Consider the following 25,507-nt stretch of genomic DNA (forward strand, 5'->3'; position numbering starts at 1 on the left):
TGGCACAAGATAGGTGCTTGATGACAATTCTTCAGTGAGGGAATAATGGCCTTATCTTTCCCTCCTCAGCGAATCTCTGCTAGTTCCTTCCCAGCAGCATTGGGCATGCTAATTTTTTTATGTTAGGGGGAAATAAAGGATTCTCTCAGACCTACATCCAAAACATCTACTGCCCCTCCTTTCCTCCCTGTCCCAGCGGAGTTCTCGAGTTCTCCACACTTGCTGCCTTTGTCCATCCCCTTCTACTCCCTCCTCCATCCAATCCAGTTAGGTTTCAGCAAAGATCACCCAGAGAACTCCTCTGAGCTGCAGCAGCAGCATTTGAAACCATTGGCTCCACCCTTCTTGAAATACACTTTTCTTTTGTCTCATGTGACAATGTGGTTCTCAATGTCACCTCCTCCAGGAAGCATTAGGACACACATTCCAGGTCAGATAAGGTCCCTCTTGGTGTTGCTCTTATAACACCTCGGGCATCTGCTTTATTGCATTTTTAACAAGTATTTTTGTGTGATTATGCAATTGATGTCTGCCTGCTGGTAGAATAAAAGCTCCATTCAGGAAGGGACTATTTCTGATTGGTAACTCTGATGCCCTGTGGGAAGAATCCAATACCGTCACTGGATGGATGAGGGAGGGAGGGGTTTGTGGGATGGGGAAGTGGGTGGATGAGGATCTTCGGACCAGGAGAAAGCTCTAGGCTAGATATAGACTGGAAATTATTTGTCCCTACAGACAATAATCCAAATCCTGGAAGTAAATAAAATAAATGCAAAAATAAGTCAAGGGTCAGGGACTGACTAGAAAATTCCCTATTGAGAATGAGAAAAGGAAATAGTTTGGAGTAGCCAAAATGGGTTCACTAATAACAAGCCTTCACTGGGTATCCACTGGGTACCAGGCACAGTGCTGGGTGCTGCCAAACTCCACACAGCCTGGACCCCAAGTGACCTCACTTCCCTAAGGTGCCCAGGGTCACTACTCCAAACCTATGTGTGGGAAATTTGGGAAGGTCTAGTCAAATCAGCCAGCTAGAGAAATACGAAATGAACACAAATCTGGTTGGGATGCTCACAACTGTTTATTTATTTTTGGTACCAGGGATTGAACCCTGGGGTACTCAACCACTGAGTCACATCCCCAGCCCTATTTTGTATTTTATTTAAAGACAGGGTCTCACCGAGTTGCTTAGCACCTCACTTTTGCTGAGGCTGACTTTGAACTCATGATCCTCCTGCCTCAGCCTCCAGAGCTGGTGGGATTCCCATGGCACCCGGCTGGGAAACTCACAACTTGATTATGTCTGCCTCTAAAGCATACAGCATCAGCAAACACAATATGTGGATGTTGCTTCTGTCTTCAAAGAGTTTGTGTCACCTAGCACAGAGACAGGTACCCAGAGCATGCTTAATGCCTGTTCTTGTGACTGTACAAATGAGGAAAGTACACAAAATTTGGAGTGGATCATGCAGTTTTCAAGTCTTCTCTGTACCCCTTGGTGATTGGCTTTGGACAAATCAGCAACCCTCTCTGAACTTCAGTTTTCCCATGTACAAAATGGAAGTACCCAATTTTCACAAATGAGGCAGTGGGTTATCAACTCCAGTCTAACAGTTGGATTCTATTATTAAGACACAGCCCCTGCTTGGTGGGGAGAGGGCACTGGTGATTGAATCCAGGGGCTCTACCATTCAGCTACATCCCCAATCCTTTATTTATTTTGAGAGACTCTTGCTAAACAGTCCAGGCTGACCTCAAATTTGCAGTCCTCCTGCCTCAGCCTCTTGAGTAGCCAGGATTACAGGCATGTGCCACTGTGCCCTGCTTACAAGGCAGCACTCTCAACACAACCTGGTGGAGCTGTGAGGGACAATCACCTGACCCTGAATGAGTAGGCAGTGAAGAGCAGAGAACATTCCAGGCAAGTAAGCAAGGGGCATGGAGTTGAGAGATACACATGGTGCCCACGGTGCCCACAGTTGCCCTCAGGCTGAGTGGCCAGGATGCAGCACTTGGGAAACCAAGGAGCTGAGGTCATTACTATGCCAGAGGCAGATCAGGTCAAGTGTGACCTTGTGGGTCACAGCAAGGGGTCTACACTTGGCACAAGTGATACTAAATCAGATTTGAGTTTAGGAAGGTCCCCTACTGCCATGTGAAGGACAGAGACAACCAGCCTGGAGGCGAGGTCTGTCAGGCAGTGGACACATGAGAACGGGAAAGGCAGCAGCCTCGCACCAAGGTCGTGAGCCCAGCAGATGGTGGTCAGGAAGGAAAGGAAGGAGCCACTTGCACTTACTCCTCTGACCATGCGCTCACTGTGCCTCAGCATCATGGGACACCAGAAAGGGCCCATGTAGGCGCTGACAGAGGATTACCCAGGTTTTAATTCCAACCCCCCATTCCTAGCTAGAAAAATGGTACCCTGGGCTAGGTTCATAATCCTTTTTTCGAAATGGTGGCAAAAATGCTCTTAAAACAGTTAATAGGAGAATTAAATGACATGACTCTAAGTGACCAGAGGTGGGTGACTCATAGTAGCTACTCGGTAAATATTGTTCAGATGCCTGTCCTCCTTTTCACCTGATAAAATGTCACCTTATTACTCCATGTATTAAATATTCATGGATCTTTGTTAGCATACCTGCCTTCCTTCCTTCAAGAAATATCCTCCAGAATGTAAGCTCCAAGAGGTCAGGAGCCAGGTCTGTCTCATCCATCACTGCAGTCCCATCACCAATACAGTACTGGCCCCTGAGTAGATGCTCACTTAATTTCACAGAATCAATTGAGCACCTTCTCAGCACTCTTTATGCCAAGAATGTAGTCATGAACAAGAAAAAGTACTGTTGTTTTAGTGGAGGAGACGAAAGCCCATAAATGATTTCAGAGTGACAATGCACTAAAAAAACATACAAAGGGTGACATACTGGAAGACAGGGCATGTCATTTTACAAGCTGGCGATCAGGGAAGATGACTTTGAATATTCCAGACAGAGGGAACAGCTAACACAAAAGCTCTGAGGCAGGGACCAGCTTCAGATGGTCAAGAAACCTAAGGTGCTTGTGTGGTCAGAGCACAGGTGATAAGAGAAAGACACCCCCAAGACTGGAGAGGTGGACAAGAGCACCTCTTGCAAAGCCACATGCTCTGTAAGACACAGGAGAGACTAGATTTTATTCTAGGCTGGATGGGAAGTCACTGGAAGGACTTTAGCAGGGAGACTTCATCTGATTTACACTTCTAAAGAATCACTTGGGGCTACCGGTAACTACCGCATGAATACACTGGGAGACAGGTGAGGATGGAAGCAGGGAGTCCTGGGGGCTAAGAAGTTAATTGCAGCGCTCAGGTGAGAGGCAGGTGGCTTGCACAAGAGCACAGTGGTAGAAAAGTAGCATGGGATACTCATGTGCTCAGTGACCATGTCCCTTTTCCCCTGGCAGCACGGAGGCCCTGCTCTTGTCTATCCTTCCTCCCAGCCGGATCACCAGGGGAGCAGATGGGCTTGTCATGTTCAGCTGCCCCAGAAGCCCGAAGAGCCTCTCAAGTATGGCAGCCAGGCTTGGTTCAGGTGGGTCTCCAGCTCCGTTCAGCAGAAGGCTGGGTGTGGCTATGCTGAGGCTCTAGGGGCTAAATCAACGAGCCCGGTGAAAGAAGGATAAAGGAGCAGCGCAGTGCGGCCACTCTGCAGCCCTGTGTCTGAAAGCACAATGACATCAGCAACAGAAAGGGAAATGGGCAGGAAGAGGAAGCTGGGGCAGATGGCAGATGGTTCTATGGAATGACAGACAAAGCTGCAGCAGCGGCAAAGAAATCAGGGCAAAGTTGGCTGGGTTGTTGAGTCAGCTCCAAGGTGTGGGGCCACATGTCTGCCCAAGATTGGCCCCTCCCAGGCAGGCGCAGCATTGGTGGGCAGTGCAGGTGCCACCAGGCCTGCAACTTGGCAGGTTTCCAGACAGACAGAAAAATCAGGAGGGAGAAGGAAGTCTTGGGAAGGCAAGAGAAATTACCTAATGCTCCAAAAAGAGTGTGAAACAGGTTGGCAGTGGGGAAGGGAGGGGACTGTCCTTCCCTGAGGGCTCAGGTCCCAAAACTTCAGTCAGAGGAGAGTCAGACTATGGTCTAAGTCAGGGAATTCTACTGGGGAGGGGGCGTGTCAAAGACTAGTCACCCCCACTCTCATACTCCACCTGTAGTGCAGTCCAGTAAGAGGTCAGCTGGCAGACAGGACAGGGCTGAGACTCTGAGCTGGACAGCTCACCTCTGCCCCACTGTCACTTCTCAGACAGCCTCTCTATCCCAGGTAGCTTCTGGGGCCTCAGGACCCTTTCCCCAGATTAGGGATCATGGAGCAGCATCCTCATTCTTTCCAGGCCTTGCCACTCCAAACTACTCTCCTACTGAACCTACATGACCCTCTGCGTGCCCCCATCCCCTTGAGAAAGAATTCAAGTTCCTGACCTGGCCACCCATGTTCACCTTGATCTGGCCTCAATCCAAGCCTTGGCCAGCCCTGCAAGTGTTCTCTACCAGACTGCCTTATCTCCAGGTTGCTCACCCTACCAGTGGACTCCTCTGCCCAACAGCCCCTGTCAGGGCTCTCTGCTTCCATTCAATTCCCTGAAGCCCAATTCAGGTGCTTCTTCTGTGCTAGTCACAGAGGACAAAGAAGTAGCAGTGGGGTCACTGCTGTCAAGGAGAGCCCATGTGCTCAGGAAGGCAGACCTACTACAGAAGCCACCCACTCCAACAGAGCAGACCAGGAAGAAACAGCTCATACCCTCCAGTGCCCAGAAGAAAGACAGAAGGCCTCCTGGAGAAAGAGGGACCTCAAAGGACTGAGTGGTGGAAGAACAGAAAGGGCATGTCACAGAGAGGAAAGTAGGAAGGAAGACTAAGGGCTGTGTCCAACAAAGCTTGAGAGCAAGAGAGGAAGAGTCTGGGTGAAAGGCCTAGGACATGAGCCTGTTCTGTGGGTAATGGATGCCAGGGGAGGTTTTGGAGCAGGAGAGTGACAAGGTTCCAGAAGGTCAAGTCAACCCTGCTCTTAATGGGCTCCAATGCCCAGCACCCTAACAATGATGCCCAAAAAGTGCACAAAAGAGAAGTTACTTTTGCCTGTTGACAGGCCTTGGGCCATGTCACACTTGCTAGCTGCCACATGGGGTGTGGAATCACGGTGGAGAGGAGACCAGAGGGGAGAGAGGTCTGCACTTCTGCAGGGGGCCAGGGGAGGAGACATTGGAAGCCTCTGCCCTGTGCTGAACACTTCCTCACAGGGTGACAGTGTGCCCTGACTAGATTGGGCCACAGAGCACATGGGTCTCAGGTCCTCTGGAGCTGGGCAGGCAGGCAGCCTCAGGACGGTCGCTTTTCAGGCGTCATCAGCCGCTCCACCTCCCGCATGAACCGCAGACACATCTCTTCCTGCCAGGGCAGAGCCACGCACTGCACAGCCACAGGCAGCCCCACGCTATTCTTCATGGCCTGCAGGGAACACAGGCATCAGGATGGACAGTGAGGCAGGATCACTCCCCAGGCCAAGAAGCCTGTGCCCCACTGGAGAGGAGAGGCAGGAAGCCAGGCCTGCTCAGCCATGGGGCTTGCTTAAAAATGGCTCTGAGGCTTCCCACTTCAGCAGGAGAGCTGGGGCAGGGCAGTGAACTGAGGGCAGGGGAAGGCCTCACCTTCTTCAGCACCTTGTCCCAGATATCCCCAAAGTAGCCCTTGTAATGTTCCATCTGGGCTTCATCCTCAGCAGTCACCGTGGTGACAGGCACCACCCCAGCAGGAAAGTCCAGGCAGTTGTAGAGCACAGTATAGCTGACGGCCCCTGGAACACATCACAGTGGCTGCAACAGGCCCCGGGACTGGCAGAGCCAACTGTTCTTTCTGGGCCATGGTGAAATAGCACCTGGCTTCCACAGTCAGGGAAAGGCCCTCTCCCAGGACAGAGGTTTGGGTGACAAAGCCCAAGAGCCCTGCAAGATCCACAGATGCTTGTCCTGTGCCTTTGTCCAGGTAGTTTCCCTGCTTGGAACATCATTCCTGTTTTTTTGCTTAGCTATATCCCACCTAGAGTCAAATACCACTTCCCACATTAGACTCTAATTAAAGATCCCCACCTTGAATAGTGCTAATGACGGAGCCCATTCCCTCCCAGAGCAACCCACATGACTCCCATCTCTCCAATCAGTCAGCCTATGAGTCCCCCAAGAGTGGAGTGCTCCCCCAGGGTGGGGTCTTCCCCCGGGGCTCCTCCATCTCCTCTATTTCCCAGTAGCTCCACAGGGCTCAGGGATGAACTCATAGAAGAGAAGGAGCAGGTGGGGGTGTGAGGGGAGCAGGTGGGACAGCAGGCCTCACCTGTGGCCCTGCCTGGGGCATTCAAGTTCAGAGCAGGACCCAGCATGGGAGTCAGCAGAACATCCAGGTCCAGTGTTTTCCACTGAGCAATCACAGAGTTGCGGTACACCTGGGAATGCCAGCACATCGGGGAGGGCATTCAGACCAGGACCGTTCAATGCAGGGAGGGGAGCTGGGGGCGGGTCTGGTCCCAGCACCTGTGACTGGATCTGAGCTGAGCCAGGAGGAGGTCCTACGGGCAGGCAGCACAGCTTCTCAGGAACACTGTGGTTCTACTTCCACCTCCTGCCTAAACTATAGACACAATGCTTCCTGCCAAAATGGAGCCATGCCCTGCATAGTCACAGGCAGCTAGCTCCAAGGGGCAAAGAAGCCTCTAGGACAAGAGTCCCATGCTGACCCAGCTGCACGGGCCCTGGGCAGATGAGCATCAGAGAGCAGGGCCCAAGTTGCAGGATGGAGGTCGGGGTGGGGATGACAGGTCTCTCTAAGAGACCAGTGGGAACAGTGGCTAGAAGATGCTGCTGGCAGGTGCCCTGAACAACTCCACCCTCCCCTCCACCCTCCTGTAGTGTAGGGGCTCAGGTCTCACCTCGATCTTATGCTGCAGTTCCCAGAGCTTTCCTGCAGACCTGGGCAGAGGGAGTGAGGTCACCAGCCATCATAGCCACAGCCAGGAGGATTAGTAATTGCAGACACCCAACTCTCAACACTTCCAGATCTCACTCCTTCACAGTCACTCAACCTGAGAGGAGCTCTGAGAGGGCAGAAGTTCAAAGCCCCACTGTCCAGATGAGAAATCCAGGCCCCAGAGGGACTTAGGTGGGATCACTTAGTGACTCCACAGCAGAGCCAGCACTAGACCAGTACTGACTCCTTGCTACCTGCAGGACCCTGGAAAGGCCAGGGCTGTCAAAGGTCCTGAGTGGTGGAGGTGAGAGGAGTGAGTCCATAGGATGCCAGGGCTGGACACTGGATCACTTATGCCCTGTTTTCCCAATCTGAGCCACTAAGGGCAGATGGGAACCCATGCACCCAGTTCATTTCAGATCTCTAACAGCATTTCACTTGGTTCCCCAGTGTCCAGCACCTGGCCAGGGCCAAGTCCTTCTGGTCCTTTTCCCTGCCCCAGTCAGGCCAGCCTTCTCTCTTCCACTTCTCCCATTCTATTCCCTCCTTGCCTTTGCTCTCCAGCCAGATTCGGACCTAGGGCCACACAGGTTACCCGCTCCCTCCCTACTCAATTCCATCCCAGAAGCCACTTCCGGCTGTGTGAAACCACCTGGACTTAGGTCTGGGTTGGGGAGTAGGGGCAGACATCTAGCATGGAAATATTCTCACCGAGGCCTCATGCTGCTGAGAAAGGCTGCCAGCCGAGGAAGCTGCACAGGAACAGATACAGGATCAATGGCTCAGCTTGGAGCCATGAGCTGGCCACCATGCCTCCTCCTCCATGCCTCCCCCAAGGCCCAGGTCATACCCTTCAGGCAAGCAGATTGGCAGGGGATGTGGAGGAGAGCAGTCGGGGGTACATAGTTGCAGCTATGCCTGCCCAAAAAGGCCAGGAGAGGCTGGGAAGAGCCACAGGCCAGGGGGCATCACAGGATGGGGGACCCTAGAACCTCCCTTGTCCCCTAGCCCCTCGCACTTTTTGTGTCCTCACCAAAGGCTTCAGCAGGAAGGCCAGCAGTCCTTTAAGCCAGCTGGGCAGCTTCAGAACTAAGATCAGGTCCCCCAAGCAGGGGTCCACAAAATCACCTTTGCTGGGAGATAAAAGGCACAGTCTAGGAGCTCCCATCCTGGTATCCCTCCTGGCTTACTCCTCACTGACCTGTTCTCTATCCTCTCCCCCTCTCTCCTCATCAGACTCCAGTAATTAGTGGTCTCCAATCCCTTCATCTGTCTCCTTCTAACCCATGCTTACCTATATTCCCACCCTCCTACCATAATCCTGCCCTGGCCTCTAATCTTCCCCAGACAGGGAAGACCCCTGCCCACCTCCTACCCCACAGCCAGCTCTGCTCAGGTGCAAGCTACAGATGCACAAGCCCACCTCTCCTCAGGCTGCTACCTTTCTGAACCCTCCCTGGCAAGGTATCTCCAGAATCAACTTGCACAGCTGGAGGGACAGCAAGGTCCCTCCCCAGAGACTCAGACCTTCTTTGTGTGCAGCTGAGTCGGGTCTTACTCTTCCTGGGCTGAGCATTTTTCTGATTCCACCATAGACCCTAAAGCCCAGTAGTACTCACAAGTTCTGGAGGAAGCTGTGGCCACCATCACTGAACAGCCCACCTGTTGACAGGGTTTCCAGGGCATAGGGTATGTTGCTTGGCAAGAAGGGAACCAGCTGCAGGAATTGAGAGGTTTAAGGCCCCAGACTTAACAACCCTGGGCTCCCATGACCCCGCCTGCTGCCCCAGGGACCCTAAGGAGGGACTGGACCCATGCTGCCACATGGTAGCTCTCACAAGAGCCACAAATGAAGTCTTATTAGCCCATGAAAACTCCCTGTAAAAATGTCCCTCATGAGAGAATTCTGGAGTCATACATAGTTTTGTCAGATGAGCAGACCAAAACCCAACCATTTCAGAGCCCCAGGAACCTCTGGACAGCTGTGCACCTTGTCCAAGATTGAGGAACTCCCAGCCACCCTACCGCCAAAAAAAAAAAAAAAAAAAGAAAGAAACAAACAAACAAATGCAGGGCTCACACACTACCCAGCACTGGCTGAGTTCTCATGCACTTCTCACTCCAATAATCCCGGCCTGTCCCTACATAGATTCCACAGGGTGACCGCTCTTATCCCCAATAATTATTAAAATCAAGAGGTTGAGGACCTGGGAGGGAATGGCCATGGGTATCAGGAAGACTCCTTTGCAGGAAAGGAGAAGCCAGGACTTGGGGTTCCTACAGTCATACCGTGTGGCCAGCAGCCTCAAGGCTCTGCTTGGTCTCCAGCAGGGCCCGCTTCATGGCCGGGCTGGGCATGGTATAGTTGTCAGTCTCATAGTACCCCACGCGTAGGGGCCGGGAGCTGGTGTACACCTGGGAGCAAACACAGGGGGCAACGTCAGGCAGGAGCAGGACAGAAGAGGATAGCCTGTGAATTGGGGTTGAAGCTCAGTGATGTGAGTGTTTGCCTCATGTGCATGAGGCCCTGGGTTCAGTCCTAAGCAATACATACAAATAAAAATGAAAATTTAAAAAGAATTAAAAAAAAAAAAAAAAAAAAAGAGGACAGCCTGAGCAGAGTTCCTAGAAACCAGGGAAGCTACTCAGTCCAACACAGCTGCAAGGCTATAGCCTGGATCCCTCTGGCACTGTTTCCCCTGAAAACAGATCATCAGCAAGGCCAGTCCCTTCCACATATGACCCTTTCATAAAACATCTTCACAATGACTTGGTGGTGGGCAGAACAGGGATGAGGATTCCCACTGGGCATATGAGGAAATTGAGGCTTGTGGTCTACCTAGAGTCTGAGGCCAAGAGGGGCTGGGACTTGCCTAAAGTCACCCAATGGAGAGATGAGGTTAGGCCTATATCCAGGCATTCTGTCTTCTGAGCTGACGTTCTCCACTACCTGTCCTGGTTCCCATGACAAAAACTGTTCCAAAATCGATGAAGGACCTCTTCCCCTCCCCTCCCCTCCCCTCCTTTTCTTTGTGTGTGTGTGTGTGTGTGTTTCTCTCTCTTTTGATTCTGGGGATTGAATCAAGGGGCATTCTACCACTGAGCTATATCCCCAGCCTTTTAATTTTATTTTTTTATTTTGACAGAATCTCACTAAGTTACCCCAGCTGGCCTCAAACTTTTGATGCTACTGTTTCTGCCTCCTGAGTTGCTGGGTTTGCAGGAATGTGTCATCGAGCCCAGCATTTTATTGATCCTTGAACAGTCTTCATCACTCTTCATTAGAAAGCATCAAATGACATATACACCCAAGGATTCTGAAACTCTCACCTCAAGGTCCTCAGTTTGCTGTGACTCTCCTCAATGATTAGATCATGATCCTTACCTAATCACAGTCATCCTCCATGTTGAAAGACCTACCTAAGCCAGACACCGCACCCTGCCCTCTGGGGAGGTGGGCTTCCCCCACCTCAGAAAGTAATGAGCTCAGCTTTGATCAATGGGGCTGTCTTGGTGATATCCTGGGGAGCTGACATTCCACACTGCCCACAGCTTGCTCAGTCTATGTGCCAAGCATCCTACTTTCTGGGGAGATGGACAGGAGTATTGTAAGTAAGGCTGCTATTTACTGAGAGTCAAATTCAGCCTAAGCACAGGAGTTCGCCGGCTGAGAAGTAGGTCCTGACTCTAGTCCTCTGACACTAGCAGAGGTTGTATTTGAGGGTTTCCAAATGCAGACAAGGGCACCACCTGGTGTCCACTTATGGAGTAGCAGTCGACCCTGGCCGCAGACTGGGGGGCGGGGTGGGGGGCGGGGCGTTTCCTGGGACAAGGTCTGGCAGGCCTGCCTACACAGCCTGGTTCAGAAGTACACCCCCTTGCCCGCCTTACACCCCACCCGGCTCACCTCCTCCCTGAAGGGCAGCGGAGGCACAGTGGGGTCCAAGCGGAACATATCTTCACACAGCAGGGCTCGCAGGCATAGCGCCAGGCTCTCCACATCCCGGGCCATGGGGCCGACTGAGAGCTGCACTGTGGGGCAGGGAGGGGAGGCAGAGGGGTCATCCGGTCCCAAAAAGCTTTAGGGCTGGAAAGTAGGGGTTGGGCCAGGGCTCAAGAGTGTGAGCAAGACAAGGTCAGAACTCAAACTTAGAGGGCCTGGTAGCCAGACACTGCCCCCAGAGAAGCAGGGACAGAGATGGATCAGGTTGACCCCCACCCTCCTCCAGGGACTGAGGGAACCAGACCTCACCTGCCACCTGTCCATAGACACAGCCCTTCAGACCACTCTTGCTGGATAAGAAACACAAATATTGGAAATAGGAAATGGCCACCTTTGCCCACCCTCCAGCCCAAGTAGCATCTCAAAACTCTGAGCACTGGAAACTAAGAACCATGTATGAGGTTAGGTGAGGGTAATGCTTCCTCCCAGGAAAACCCTGGTGAATGAATCCTTGCCTGGAGCCCAGAGATGTTGGAAGTTAGGCCAAGGTCACACAGCAAGGGGCCCAGAAGTTTCCTATACCCACCATACCTGAGGCGGTTCCCAGTAGGTTTGAGGCCACAGATTCCACAGAAGGCAGAAGGAAAGCGGATGCTGCCCCCAATGTCAGTGCCTAAGCCCAGGGGAGAGCCTCCAGACCCAATGAGGGCCCCCTCACCCCCTGAGGAGCCACCTGAGCTCTTGGAGGACTTCCACGGGTTCAGGGTCTTCCCAAAGAGGGGGTTACTGCAGTCATAGCTGGAGGAGACAGGAACAGGTCAGCCTGAGTCATGCTGGCACCAGTGCCCCTGTCCACCCTGCCTCACCTTACTGAGGCCCAGCCCTGAGACCCAACCTGAACATGGACTGGGGGATGTTGGTGTGCACAAAGGGCACGGCACCCTGCAGCTTCAGCACCTGCACCACCACACAGTCACACTCGGCTGGCACTCCCTCGTTCAAGCTCAAGCCCAGCGTAGAGTCCTGTCCCTGGAGAAAGCATGAGCACCAAGAGGACAATGCAGTTGAGTTAGGGACCCTTCTGCAGCCCAGGGTCCCATCCACCACTGTCATACTGGCTGAGGCGGGGTACACCCATAATCCTCTCTCAAGGCCTCTGGACTTGATTATTTCCTCTGAGGGGCCCAAATGACCCAGGACACAGTACTGGCTGCAGAGACAAAGGGAGAGCAGACATCAGGGTAGAGTGTACCTTGTAACTGAAGCACTCCTTGAGGCTCACCGGGACGCCATAGAGCAGGCCACGCCGTGGGGCCTGGGACAACTGAGTCTCACAGTCAGCCAAGTAGGCAGTGACACAGTTGATCCCTTTGTTCACTTCCCAGGCCTGGAAAGGAGGGAAATGGACACCAGATAAAGTGAAAGGGGATGGGTTTTTTTGTTTTTGTTTTAACTGTGGTAAAATGTGCACCATATAAAATTGGTGTTTTCAAAAACACCTAGGGAAAGAGTAACCAGCAACGTGGACCAGAGCCAGGAGCACAGAAGATGACCTAGCACCCACCAACCACCTTGCTGGGGACATTTGACCCCAGCCTCATCCTATCTCCAGTTTTCAACTTCATGACCCAAAAAGAGAAAAGAGAGGGGATGGGGGAGAACCCTAGGGCCAGGACACTTGAGGGAGCAAAATACAGTCCTCAGATGCTCTCCAGCAAAGGATGAGCTGGGAGAAAGATGACCACTGGCCTCTGTCCCCACTCCTCCAAGCTAGTCTCTGCCCAGTGAGGCAGATGGGGACCAGACAGGGGCAGACCTCCATGTCAGGTCACCTGAGAGTCAACTGAGAAGCTGGGCTAGACTCAGTCCCCAGCCCCCTGGAGCCCAACGCTGCCTCCTCTGCTCCATGCCTGGCCCGCACCTGGCCTGGTCCAGCCTCCTCTTTCCCAGGGCCTCTTGTTTCTGACAATCAAGGCACACAGAAGTGACTGATTGCTGTGAAGGATGATGACAGAAAGGAATGACACACTGACCATGGAGGCCAAAGCCCCCAACCGCAACCTCAGGGCCCAGGAGGAAAGGCCAAGGGAGGGCCCTATGCAGCCTTCAGTGCCTCCTCTGGTTCCTGTGAGACCCCTGGGGAAAAGGGGAGGTAGTGCTGCCACACCCAGGACTGTGCAACATCTGTCCCCAGGCCACCCAAGGCAGGAAGGGAGGAGCCCATCATTTGTAACCAAAACACTCTCTTTTGGTGTCCAGGAAGTGAGAACCTTTCAGGCACCTTGTTAGGGAAAAAGCATCACCATCTACTGAAACTCTGTCAGTGACACCTGCCACCTGTACTCTCTCACCCTCTCTCAGCTGCAGTACCTGTCATATGCAACCGTCGCTTAACACTCAGGCCACCTGCTTAGTGGTCACACTATCACACTCATAATGCACAGTTTGTTCTTCCTTTCTTTTTGTGCATATTTCTTGAGTTCTTCCTGTGTGTTCAATACTAAGGTTCAAAGACAAATAAGGCAAGTTCTGTCCACAAAGAGCCCACGTGGGCACGGAAAAGGAAGAAGGCAGGACTGCTGTGGACAGCATGCAGAGGGCTGGCTGGGCAGAGGGCAGGGAAGCCTCCTGCTCCAGTCCTGAAGGATCAGCCAAGGAGCCTGTGGCCCTGAGAGGGGCAAAGCAGAGGGAATGACAGTGGAGAGCATGGCAGGTCCTAAGCTCTGATGCCCCAAGCTCCTGACCACCAAGGACTGCAGAGTGAGAGGGCATCTGGCCAGGAGGTGCTGCCGTGGTGAAGGCCAGGGGTGGCTGAAGAAGGAATGAAGACAAGGGGAGGAACTGAGAGAAACAGAAGATGGAGCAGACCAGACTTGGTGACCAATGGGGTGGAGGCGTAAGGGACAGAAAAGTCTGGGCTGAAAGCCAGGTTTCTAGCTAAAACAACATGTTCAGTGTCTCCCTCTCTCTCCCTCCGTCTTTCTCTCTTCCCCTCCCTCTCTCTTTCACACACACACACACACACACACACACACACACACAGCACTCTGGACTCTTCCCTCCCTGGTAGTCCCTGGCACTGTGGTCCCACTGTCACTCTCAGCAGGAAGATTCCAGGCCAGGTTTTACTCACAGCCTTTACAGAGAAAGGGAGGAGGAGGGAGCAGACCATCCTGGCTACCTGACAGTAGCCTTACCTTTCCCAAGTAGGTGAAGAGCGCAGCCTCAGGGGACAGCTCCCCACTGTGTAACTTCTGCACCAGCTGAGGCAGGGGCAGGGCCAGCAATGCCTCTGAGTCCAGGTCGGGGTTCTGTGAAGGACACACTCAGATCAGTCCCCTACTCCCCAAAGGGCCCTGAGCCTGCAGCATATTCCTGTGGTCCATGCCCCCACATACCCACGCAGCTCACTCCCACATGCCAATCCACAACAGACATGCCTAAACACAGCTCTGACACCAGGGACAAGACCTGGCCTGGGCAAGCCCTTGCCACCTTTGGACAGTACAGATCCTCCTTCAGAAGGCTGTTGGAGGGCAAGCCCAGAGGAGACCTGCCCATGCTGATGCCTGCACTATTGCAACTAATCACCATCATGCGACTACCAACAAAACCCATGGGTTTTGTTTTTGTTTGAGACAGTGTCTCACTAAATTGCCAAGAGTGGCCTTAAACTTGCTGTCCTCCTGCCTCAACCCCCTGAATAGCTAGAATTACAGGAGTATGCTACCACACCTGGCTGTGTTCCATGTTTGATTAAAGGTTACTACCACTAGTCGGGCATAGTGGCTCATGTCTATAATCCCAGCCAGGCATGGTGGCTGAGGCAGATGGACTGCAAGTTCAAAGCCAGCCTCAGCAACTTAGTGAGGCTCTAAGCAACTTAGCAAGACTCTGTTTCAAAATAAAATACAAAAACCAGCTGGGGTCGTGACGTGGTGGTTAAGCACCCCTGGCTTCAATCTCAGGTACCAAAAAAAATAAAAGTTACTACCACTCCCATTGTGCAGATAAAGAAACAGGCTCAGAGAGAAAGTACCTAGCCTAGGACCATAAAGGTAAGTGGCTGTACTTTGCCTACTCAGCACAAGCTGCCGGGGCTGTCCACCTGCACCTGATCACCCAACCCCTGCCAGGGAGGGCAAGAACAAGACTCCAGGGTGGCTGGAAACTACACCTGAAAGGGAGGATTTATACATTCATTTCAGCAGCTCTATGACCCAGCACCATGCTAGGCCTGGGGATTAGGCAGTGAATGAAAAGCCATGCCTGCATGAGTTTACACAAGGCAGGGATGAAGAGCAGGGAATTAATAGGTAAACAAATAAGAATTCAACCTGGAGATAAAGAAAATAAAACAGGGTGTAGTGAAGGACAGCACCTGGGCAGAAGGGACTGCTCTCCAAGGTTCCAGGCCTCTGGGGTCAGCCCTTCCTTAAACACCCTCCTCCTTCCATCCTCAAGGGTATTAGACCAATTAGCAGGCACTGAGTCGGCCCCACTGTTCACCCAGTCCCCTACTGTTTCTGTCAAGGTCACCAGAGACCTCCTAGACTTTTACTCCACATCTCCTTGAGGCATCCACGTCAATGCTTCCTGAAGATGGCTACTTCATTTCCCTGGTTTCCCTCCTGCCTCTTCACTACTTCCTCTGTCGTTCATTCATTTAGTCAGTCAACAAATGTATTCTGAGCACCAACTATGTGCAAAGGACTATGTGAAGGGCTATGAATTTAGAAGTAACCAGGAAGACCCAGCAAATAAACAGGTCATGGCAAGTGTGAGACAGCAGATCAACAAGCACTGTGGGAGAAATGAGAGGAGTGACTTAGACCGGCTGGGCCGGCCCATCTGAAGAGGTGACACTCCAGCCGTGATCTGGAGGATGAGAAGGAGCCAGGCTCAAGGAGAAATACAAGCTCCTGGAGGCCTCTCCAGGGTTTGTCTTCCCTCTCATATGCTAAGAGAAGGCCTCCCTGGCTACCACTCCACCTCCACAAATGCCCCCGACTCCCTCCAGGTCCTCTGCCTGCCCCTCAGCCTCGGGATCCTCCACTCAGTCCGATCCCAGTGAGCCTGAACCACTTCAGGGGGCTACTCTTGTCCCAACCCACCATGTCCTTCCCTCTGAGCTCATCACCTCCCCCACTTTCAGCAGGGCTCCTCCTCCTCACTGTACCCTGTACCCTCACTCAGGCAAATACACCATCATCCATTCCGGTGATGAGAACCCAGTCATTCCAGCGCCTCCCTCTCTCTCCTACCTAATGCAACCAGTCACCAAGCACTCTAAGTAGCTCTGGAAAATGGCTACCTCTCTATCCCTCCACCCAGACTCTCACCCACATTCATCTTTTTCTCCTGAGTCACACAGAGAACCTAACTGTTGCCCTGCCCAAGCCCTGTCCCTCTGGCCCGCCTTTCCTTCTAGGGCCAGACAAGTGCCAAAAACCCAACCTGGTCTTGCCCCTCCCCTTAAAATTCCTATCATGTCACACACCAAGATCCAGCTCACGTTCCAAAAGGAGCTTCCAAGCCATGGTCCTGTCAGAATCCTCTGTACCCCACACTCACCACACCTTCAGAACAGAACACCTTCCACCCCATCCACCATACCTAATGTCCTCAGGAGTCCTTCCCTGAGCATTCGCCCACCACTGGTCCACCCCACACAGCCCTGCTACCAAAAAGGAAGCTGTTCTTAATAGTTCCTAATGAATTTTTACAGGGGGGAAAATGTTTATGAAAAACATGAAACACATATTCACATTTATTCTTTTTTTTTGTTTAATGGATACACTTACTCGATATGCATTTTGGCGGGGTCGGTGGACAGTACCAGGGATTGAACCCAGAGGCCCTTAACCACTGAGTTACATCCCCAGTCCTGTGTATTTTTTATTTTGAGACAGGGTCTTACTAAGTTGCTTAGGGCTTCACTAAGTTGCTGAGGCTCCCCTGGAACTTTCAATTCTCCTGCCTTAGCCTTCCAGGCTGCTGGGATTACAGGTGTGCACCACTATGCCCAGCCTTGGTATGCTTTTTAATACAGAACACTAGAGTAGGAAAAAGTGGGTCACTGATCTCTACCCAAATACACCATCCCTGTTGAGTTGTTGTTTGTTTGTTTTAAGGCACATAAAATGAAAAGTGAGCATTCGCCCACCCCTGGTCCACCCCACACAGGCCTGCTACCAAAAAGGAAGCTGTTCTTAATAGTTCCTAATGAATTTTTACAGGGGGGAAAATGTTTATGAAAAACCTGAAACACATATTCACATTTATTCTTTTTTTGCACAAAGTGATCACATTATACAGAGTACTATATCCTACCTCTCCCATCTGACAATGGAAACAGAAAATGTGAGGTTTTTCTGACTATAATGGTTTTTAAAAAAAATTACCTAAAAGTATGGGAAAGAAAGTCAAAGTCAGCAGAGAGCCCACCACCCTGGGATAATTGCCACCTGCTGTCTGCTGGCTGTCTCCATCAAATGCCCATAGAGACAGCCTATAAGTTATCAGCAACACCATCCCCCATTCTCAGCATGCATTTTAATTCTTTCCTATGTTTCTTCCTGTTGACAGTTGATGTTACAGTTGCTAACAGCTATTTTTAAGTCTTCAACTAATATCAGGCAGCTAAGACACTATTTCACGAGACACCAAAGTAAGCCAGCACCTCCAGAAGGCCATTCTGAACATGGAGGAAATGATTTTGTATAGAGAATGAAGGGAGGTATTCTGATGACCTTACTGTGTGGTCACCCTGCATGGTAACTTTTCAAGAGGGGGCTACCATACCTATCCGTTAAGCACTGCCCTTCTTCCGTTTCATTGTCTCCTGAACCACCTATTGTCCTAATTTTGGGTCTTCTGGATTGTCTTCCCTGTCACTTTTCTTTTCCCTCATGGTTTTTATTGCTTTTGTTCTATTTCAAGATATTTCCTAAATAAATAAATTAATTTAATTAAAAAGAGAAAGGGCTGGGATAAGGATTTTTAAAAAAATGGTATCCCCTCCATTTGATCATGTAGATGATTGCCACTAATCTCAATGGTAATCACGCTCTCCTTTGACTCACCTACTGAATTATTTCAAAGTTCTGTGTAAGGTAGACTTGGAGAAAGTCAGGAGATGGAACCAGTTGTAGGATCCAGTTGAAGGCAGTGGCATTCATAGGACCAGTGGGTCTCTGCTAAGTGGTGGGTACATGAGTCGGAAAAAGTATTCATGGTGCACCAAAAGCATGTGGGCGAAGACACAGAGGTAGACACAGTATCCTGTGGTGCCTGAACCAGCCTCAGCATTGGTCTCTCTTTGGTCTAGAAAGCCTATCAAAACTCAGGGATCAGGTGGGGAAAATGGGTGAATGGTTGTTTTGAGTAAACCTCCTATGGTCAACAGAGTTATCAAAAACACAACTTTCTCTAGAGTTGCTCTGAAGAGGTGAACCGTTTTGTGATGATTCAGAGATACTTAGCACTGCCCCCACCCCCAATCATACGTACATCCAGCGTGTGTCCTCCTTGGTCCACAGCTAGCTTTGTCCAGTATCTATCAGGGACACTATACTACAAACTGCTGTGTGCTCCCAGGGTTGCCTGGATTCTGCTTTTCCAGGTGGCCCTTTGCTCTTTGGAGCTGGATTAAGAAAGTCCCAGAAGAAAGACTGCTGGACAGCCTCTGGTCTTGCCTCCCTCATCTAGGGACCCAGAGCCTAGAAGAAGGGCACCACAGGGTGGGCAGGGTAAGGAGCTGGTCCTAAGGCTAGTCCCTATCCCAAGGCCTACAAAGTTAATACCTTCAAGATCCACCCCTTAGCCAGTTAAGTGGTGCACACCTGTAGTTCCAGCTACTCTAAGGCAGAAGGATCACTGAGGCCACAGAGTTCAAGATTAGCCTGGGCAACATAGTGAGACTCCATAGTGAGATTACAGCGGCCTATAATCCCAATAGCTTGGGAGACTGAGGCAGGAAGATCACAAGTTCAAAGCCAGCTTCAATAATTTAACAAAGCCCTCAATTTGGTGAGACCATTTCAAAATATAATACAAAAATACCTGGAGATGTAGCTCACTGATAAAGCACCCCTGGGTTCAATCCCCAGTACCAAAAAAAAAAAAAAAAAAAATCTTTACTGATTGCTGAAAACCTCAGAGGCTCCCAGTTAGTTCTCCCTTTGCTTTCTGATCATTAGAAACCCAAAAGGTAATTTTCCCTCTTGAAAGAGCCAAGCTTTGGTGTTTGAGGCTAGGTCTCCTGCTCCAGGAAGGGTATGGAAACAGCTCTTTGTATTTCAGAGCCAAAATGTCTGTCCTGGAAGATTCCATTCTTTTAAAAAATGATGCTGGGGGGCTGGGGAAATAGCTCAGTCGGTAGAGTGCTTGCCTTGTAAGCACAAGGCCCTGGGTTCGACCCCCAGCAACCCCCACCCCCCAAAAAAAATTATGCTGGGAACTGAAATGCAGGAACAGTCATCCTTCTACCACCCCCCACCCCTGCCAGTCAAATGCAGTCCTTGTGACTCTCAGGATTTCTTTCTGCCCACAGGAATTGTGGGCAGATTCCTGCACCTGCTCCCCACACTGAGTTGAGAGCTGGTGGAACTCAGCTGGCTTCACAGAAGGACAGGAGTGGGGCAGCCAAGCGTGGTCCAGGATGAACCAGGGATCATCATGAGGATCCTTGAGAGGAGCATCTCTGAGCTCAACCAAAGAAGGGGCTGAGTAATAAAGAACTCCCTGATCAGGTAGTGACCAGTTTGGATTGAACACCAGGGTCTTTCCAATGTGGGAGAAGAGAACCCTAAGAACTGACTGATGGAGGACTTCTCAGTCAGTTTGATGAGTGAAGTTTGGAACCAGATATATTTTTATTTCAGTAACTAAATATGGTCATGTACAACTAATTAGAACAAATAAAAAATAAACAAAAAATAAAAATAAATATGTTCTGGCCTCAGGGATGATGTGAAGTAAATTCAAATAATTACAGTCAGCCAAAACTTCACCCACATTCAGGACTACACCCTAGTATCCAAAGCCCAGTTACCCTAATCTCTCTCCTGCTCCTCACCACTGCAGTGAGCTGGAGAGTACACCTGAGCACCTAGGTTCTAGTTCCGGCTCTGCCCCAACTCAAAAGTCACTTGCTGTAACTGACCACCTGCTAAGTGCAATGACTCCCTCTCTGCCTCCCATCTACATACGTCCTCCTGACTCCTGCTGTCCCCATCACCTGGGAGACCCCACAAACACCTGAGGCAAGTTTCCCTTCCCTCAGCATGTGAGAACATCTCCCCAGAGTTCAGCATTTTGGTTTCTAAGTGCCGCCAGTGTTTCATGTACCTGGAGGGAAAGTCCCTCTTCTTGTCGCCATTCCCCCTCCCCCAGTGTGCACCTTCCCTACAGTCAAATACACATACACTGAGATGATCCTGAAGTAGCACAGGAAGAAGCAAAGCTTATTGACAGGTCATCCGGGGAAGGCTGGAACTAAACCTGCTCTTGGAAAGGGATGTCAGCGGTTGGACAGCCTGAACGGCAGGAGCTGGGAAGATTTCCATTCTAGCTTTATCAATAACTCATTGTGCACTTGGGTAAGTCTCTTTCTGGCTTCCTCTAAAGATCTTCATGCACAAATTAACAAACTTGAACCTTAAACTCTCCGGATGCCTGGGCCAAGACCCCGTGGTTGCATAGTCTAAACACTGACATACTACTGGTACTCACTCTAGTGTTCTAGCATTCAAATAGTCCCTAGTCAAAATTCCTCGGCACGGAGCAAAGCTCCTCTTTGACCCAGTGTGGCGATGGCCCTACATGACCTGACCTGTCCCTTTCGTTTCTTTGCTCCACCTCCCCAGCCCCACCTGGCTCAGAAAGAGTGAGAATGCATTAGGGTGAAGAGGAGGTCCATAAAGTCACACACCTGCCCTGCCCGCCCGCGCGTCCTCCGCGCGTCCAGGAGGCTGAAAGTGCTACCGGGGCTACCCCCGTGCCATATCCACCCCCGCCCCGGCCTTGGCGGTCACCTGGAGCCGGAAGCGCTGCGCCGCCTTGTCCATGTTCTCCAGGCCCGCTCGCTGCCTCTGTCGCGCCCGGGCCGCCGCGCCCCGCGCCGACCGGCGTCCTGACCAGCGCAGGGCCACGGCCGCAGCCACGAAGCAGCAGACCAGGGCAGCCCCGGAGGCTCCAGACAGCGCGGTCCACAATTCGTCCGGCACCATGATCTCCCGCCGCGGACTGCTGCTGAGGGCGACAGATGAGAAATCAGCCTGGGCAGCCGGGCTGCTCCTCCACAAAACCCGGCCTGGATCGTCCGGGATTCCGCGCCCGCCGGAGGGAGGGGCGGGGCGCGAGCCCGCTGGGGAGCGCGCCTTGACCGAGGCTGGCGGCGCGCAAGGGTCAAGGTCAAACCTGGCCGCCGGCTGGGATCGCTCCGGGTGTCCTTGCACTTCGGGCCAGGCTGAGCTGCCCGGCGAGGACATCCGCTCCACGTGGGCGCCCTCGGAAGCAGCAGCATAGCAGCAGTTTGTCATCGCAGCCTGCGACCAGGCCTCCATCGTGAGCTCTCCAGAGCTCGGGCTCCCGGAGAGGCGACCCAGCCGGAGCACCCAGTGGAACAGGCTGTCCAAGAGGACAGAGCAGCAACAGACTGGAGTTTGGGGCCTCATCAACTTCCATAAACTCTTCAGCCGCCTCTTTCCTGGGAATGAAGTGTGGAGGCCTTGCACCACAGGGCGTCCGCTTCTCCCCAACTTGGGTTTCTGTGGTGCCCACTCGCTGCCCGCCCCTTCCCCTACCTCTGGACCTCGTTTCTCTAGCCCCAGGCTCTTCTTCATGGCCCAAACTGTCGGTCGTTTGTACTTTTCCCGGACCACTTACTGCAGACTCTTCTCCTCAGGATTACCCTGTTCCAGGCCTGGGCCCTCCTGTACTTCACACCCAGTAAACAGAAGGAATGCCCCACCAGGAGTCGAGCCTGGTGTCTTGGAGGGCATACATTACGCACACATCCTCATTCCTGCCGGCGCCTTTCTCACCAGACTTCTTGTGCTTTATCTCATTTGTCCTCCCAACAGCCCATGGGAAAGGCACTTTTATTCTCATTTTACTGGTGAGGTAGCTGAGGACAAGATATAACTTCTGTGGGTCACACTTGTGACCGAGTGGAAATTCTCATCCAACGCTCTTAACCATCAAGCGGTATACCACTGCTGCCCCTAAAAGTGAATCACTTGTGGGATGACTGACATACAGGAAAGAGCTCTGTGGCTGGAAACACTGATGAGGCGGCTCTTGGTTGTCTTTACTTCTCTGAATCTGTGTCTTTATCTATAAAAGGAGGATGATTATAAAAACTACCTTACACGATTGTTAGGGGTCTATGAGGTTCTTTCACAAGGATGCCTAGTGCATAGTAGGGCCTCCATAAATGTTTTTCTTCTCTCTCTCTTTTATTTTTTTTTTTTTGTGTGTGTGGTACTGAGGATTGAATCCAGGAGTGTTCTACCACTGATCCACAACCCCAGCCCTTTTTATTTTTTGAGACAGGGTCTTGCTAATTTGCTTAGGGCCTTGTTGTTACTGAGGCTGGCCTTGAATTTACCTCAGCCTCTCTAACTGGGATTATAAGCACACACCACTGAGGCCTGTGTTGTTTCTTAAAAAAAAAAAAAAAAAAAAAAAAAAAAAAAAGTGGGCTGGGGAGATAGCTCAGTCGGTAGAGTGTTTGCCTTATAAGCTCAAGGCCCTGGGTTTGATCCCCAGCACCCCCCCCCCAAAAAAAAAGTTTATTACACTTGACTTGAAGGGAAAACTATCTAGCACTCTATTTTTTGGGTACTGGGGACAGAACCCAGGGATGTTTTACCTCTGAGCTATATTCCCAGCCCTTTTTGTTTTTTATTTTGAGACAGAGCCTCTCTAAATTGCTGAAAGTCGGTGTAAGTTGCTGAGGCTGGCCTTGAATTTGTGATGCCTTGCCTCAGCCTCTCGATTTGCTGGGACTACAGGCATGTGCCACCATGCCCAACACTATATTTTTTTAAGAGCAGCTTATCCCTACTTAAAGACAGATTGTCCTGCACAAAAACAGTCATGAAAATATTTTTGGTTTTACAATGATAACTAAAAAGCATTACACTTCTCCATTTGCATGAGGGATATAAGAATTTTTATTTTTTTATTTTTATTTTTTGTTGTGGTTATTGTTAAAACTGCAAAGAAAAATAACTTTTTGGAATATAAGGATGAGAGCTGATTTAGCATTCCACTAAAGGGGAAAGGGGGTATTTTCACAGAACCACTATTTCCTCCTACCCATCCCTTCTCCATGTGGTATTCATCAAAACACACCATTAAACCAGGCATGGGGTTGGGGAGATAGCTCAGTTGGTAAAGTGCTTGCCTTGCAAGCACAGGGCCCCAGGTTCAATCCCCAGCACCGCAAAAAAACCAAAAAACAAAACAGGCATGGTGGCACATGACTGTAATCCCAGCAACTCCAGAGCCTGAGGCGAGACGCTCTCTCAAAAAGTAAAAGGGCTGGGCTTGTGGTTCAGTGGTAGAGCACTTGCCCGGCATGTGTGAGGCACTGAGTTCAATCCTCAGCACCACATAAAAATAAATAAATAAAATAAAGGTATTGTGTCCACGTACAACTAAAAAATATTCTTTAAAAGAAAAAAGAATATTATTTAAAAATAAATTATAAAAGGACTGGGGGTGAGTTTGGTGATAGAGGACCCCTGGGTTCCATCCCAAGTACCACAGGGGGAAAAAAATACCATTGACCATTTAGTTTAAATATATATATATTTTTTATTATATATATATTATATTTATTATATATATATATATTATATTATATATATAATTATACCTATACACACATACCAGTTACTAGTTACTTTATCTAAAATAAAGAAATGGGGCCAGGAGCAGTGGCACACACCTTTAATCCCAGTGACAAAAGGCTGAGACAAAAGGATTTCGAGTTCAAAGTCAGCCTCAGTAATTTATCGAGGTCCTAAGATCCTATCTCAAAATAAAATATGAAAAGGGCTGGGGAGGTTGCTTATTGGTTAAACACCCCTGGTTCAATCCCCAACACCAAAAAAAATAAATTAATAAAAATGGGAAAGGATAAAATGAAAGACTATATAATACTTCAGGGGTCAGGAGGAAGTGGAACCAAATTGCTTTTTCTGAGGGTATATGCTTGATCCATAAGAGCTAGGCCCTGGAGGAAAGCAGCAGACTCCCTTCTTAGTAGATAGCCTCCTGTCTGTTGCTGGAACACATCAATTGCATCTCCACTCTCCATTTCCAACCTGCAGACCTATCCATTTCATTGATGACTGTACATCAGATCAGACTCTGATCTGCCTCATTGACAATCCTGTCATTCACAATGGGCCTTCACTGGTTTACTCACTGGTGTGTGCTTCTTAATCTTAAATTGCACCACAGAACCATCCTGCCCTACCACTTTCTGATTAATATGATCACTGTTCTCAATCTTGACTCTTTCCTTGGGTTTTCATTGGCCGTGGTGAGCACAGGAGTCTCTTGAGCTGTCACTTCATAGAAGAGGTAGCATGTCCACCCAAAAGGAGCACACGAGCAGCACTAGAAGCATCCCATACATGTTCACTGAGTGAAAGTCCCCTCTGTGCAAGCTCTGAATGTTTCTGAACAGAATCATTTGTTTGTTTGTTTGTATGTTTTCTGATACTGAGGACTGAACCCAGGGCCCTGTACATTCTAGGCAAGAGTTCTACCACTGAATGTTTTTGAAAGAATGCTGACCTGATGACCTTGAGTCAGGGTCTTGGGCATATTCTAGAGAGGACCAAAGACTTGTGTTTCTAAACCTTAGGTCCAGAGTAAATGCTTCTGAGTTTCTACTCAGCACTGATGGCTGATTATAATTTTTTTTTCCCCAGTATTGGGGATTTAACCCAAGGATACTCTACCACTGAATCACATCCCCAGCCACCCCCCACAATTTTTGTTTGTTCGTTTGTTTGTTTTGAGACAGAGTATAACTAAGTTGTCAAGACTGGCCTCAAACTTGTGATCCTCCTGCTTCAGTCTCCTGAGTTGCTAGAATTACAGGCTTGCATCACATCATGCCTGGCTTGATTATAAATTTCAAATCCCTGAACTTTAATTTCTCTAGAAGAGGGAAACTGACAAATGCAGATGATGGAAACCTCAATCCAGAGTGAGCCTCCCGAGCTCACCTCACCCCATCTCCTGACTGAAAGAACAGAATTCTGTCCCCTAATACACCCTTCACTGGGTGACCTTGAGTAAGTAACTCAATTTTCCCTTTTGTGAAATAAAAAGCATTTTTCTAGATCCTCTCTCCGTCTCATGAAGGGGAAAATAAGATTACAGTTGTAGGGAAACTCTGGCCATTTCTGAGGCTTAATTGCCAAGTTTGTAATTTGTGAGTAGGGCCAAGATTTCCTAATTTAGGGACTTCATTTACAAAGCATTCACTTGTGTTTGCTGTAATAATGGCTTCCCTAAGCGTAAGCTCCCTGGGG

General features: G+C 50.3%; 1 protein-coding gene and 1 non-coding gene across 6 annotated transcripts; one reads left to right on the top strand and one right to left on the bottom strand.

Annotated features, from left to right (window-relative positions):
* Positions 1–517: 517 nt before the first annotated feature.
* Positions 518–21,876, bottom strand: Faah (fatty acid amide hydrolase). Of its 5 annotated transcripts, none has more exons than XM_047566758.1 (16): positions 21,752–21,876; positions 20,981–21,654; positions 14,141–14,254; positions 12,196–12,330; positions 11,839–11,972; positions 11,535–11,741; positions 11,253–11,293; positions 10,908–11,032; positions 9,290–9,415; positions 8,620–8,717; positions 8,034–8,133; positions 7,712–7,752; positions 6,963–7,002; positions 6,371–6,479; positions 5,692–5,837; positions 518–5,491 (listed from the first exon to the last, which is right to left on the bottom strand). In XM_047566758.1, exons 2-16 carry the CDS (start codon positions 21,620–21,622, stop codon positions 5,363–5,365), a joined length of 2,187 nt encoding a protein of 728 aa, XP_047422714.1. In that variant the 5' UTR covers positions 21,623–21,654; positions 21,752–21,876; the 3' UTR covers positions 518–5,362. The 5 variants fall into 5 exon arrangements, with proteins under 5 accessions (XP_047422714.1, XP_047422734.1, XP_047422724.1 ...); XM_047566778.1 differs by lacking the exon at positions 21,752–21,876 and having other exon boundaries at positions 20,981–21,194; positions 21,366–21,750; XM_047566768.1 differs by lacking the exon at positions 21,752–21,876 and having other exon boundaries at positions 20,981–21,197; positions 21,366–21,750.
* Positions 21,877–22,653: 777 nt separating this feature from the next.
* Positions 22,654–22,731, top strand: Trnai-uau (transfer RNA isoleucine (anticodon UAU)). The gene has a single exon. It is a non-coding gene; the product is annotated as a tRNA-Ile (tRNA).
* The last annotated feature ends 2,776 nt before the right edge of the window (positions 22,732–25,507 follow it).

This window comes from Sciurus carolinensis, chromosome 1 (assembly GCF_902686445.1).
Source record: "Sciurus carolinensis chromosome 1, mSciCar1.2, whole genome shotgun sequence".
Taxonomy (NCBI): domain Eukaryota; kingdom Metazoa; phylum Chordata; class Mammalia; order Rodentia; family Sciuridae; genus Sciurus; species Sciurus carolinensis.

Bases quoted from the DNA above. Each gene is read 5' to 3' on its own strand.
- Faah (XM_047566758.1), bottom strand. From the start codon at position 21,622: ATGAGGCCCCAAACTCCAGTCTGTTGCTGCTCTGTCCTCTTGGACAGC. The intron at 14,255-20,980 runs GTGACCGCCAAG...TGTCCTTCACAG, and splicing joins CGCAGCGCTTCCGGCTCCAG to AACCCCGACCTGGACTCAGA. The intron at 11,742-11,838 runs GTTGGGTCTCAG...TGTCTCCTCCAG, and splicing joins ATCCCCCAGTCCATGTTCAG to CTATGACTGCAGTAACCCCC.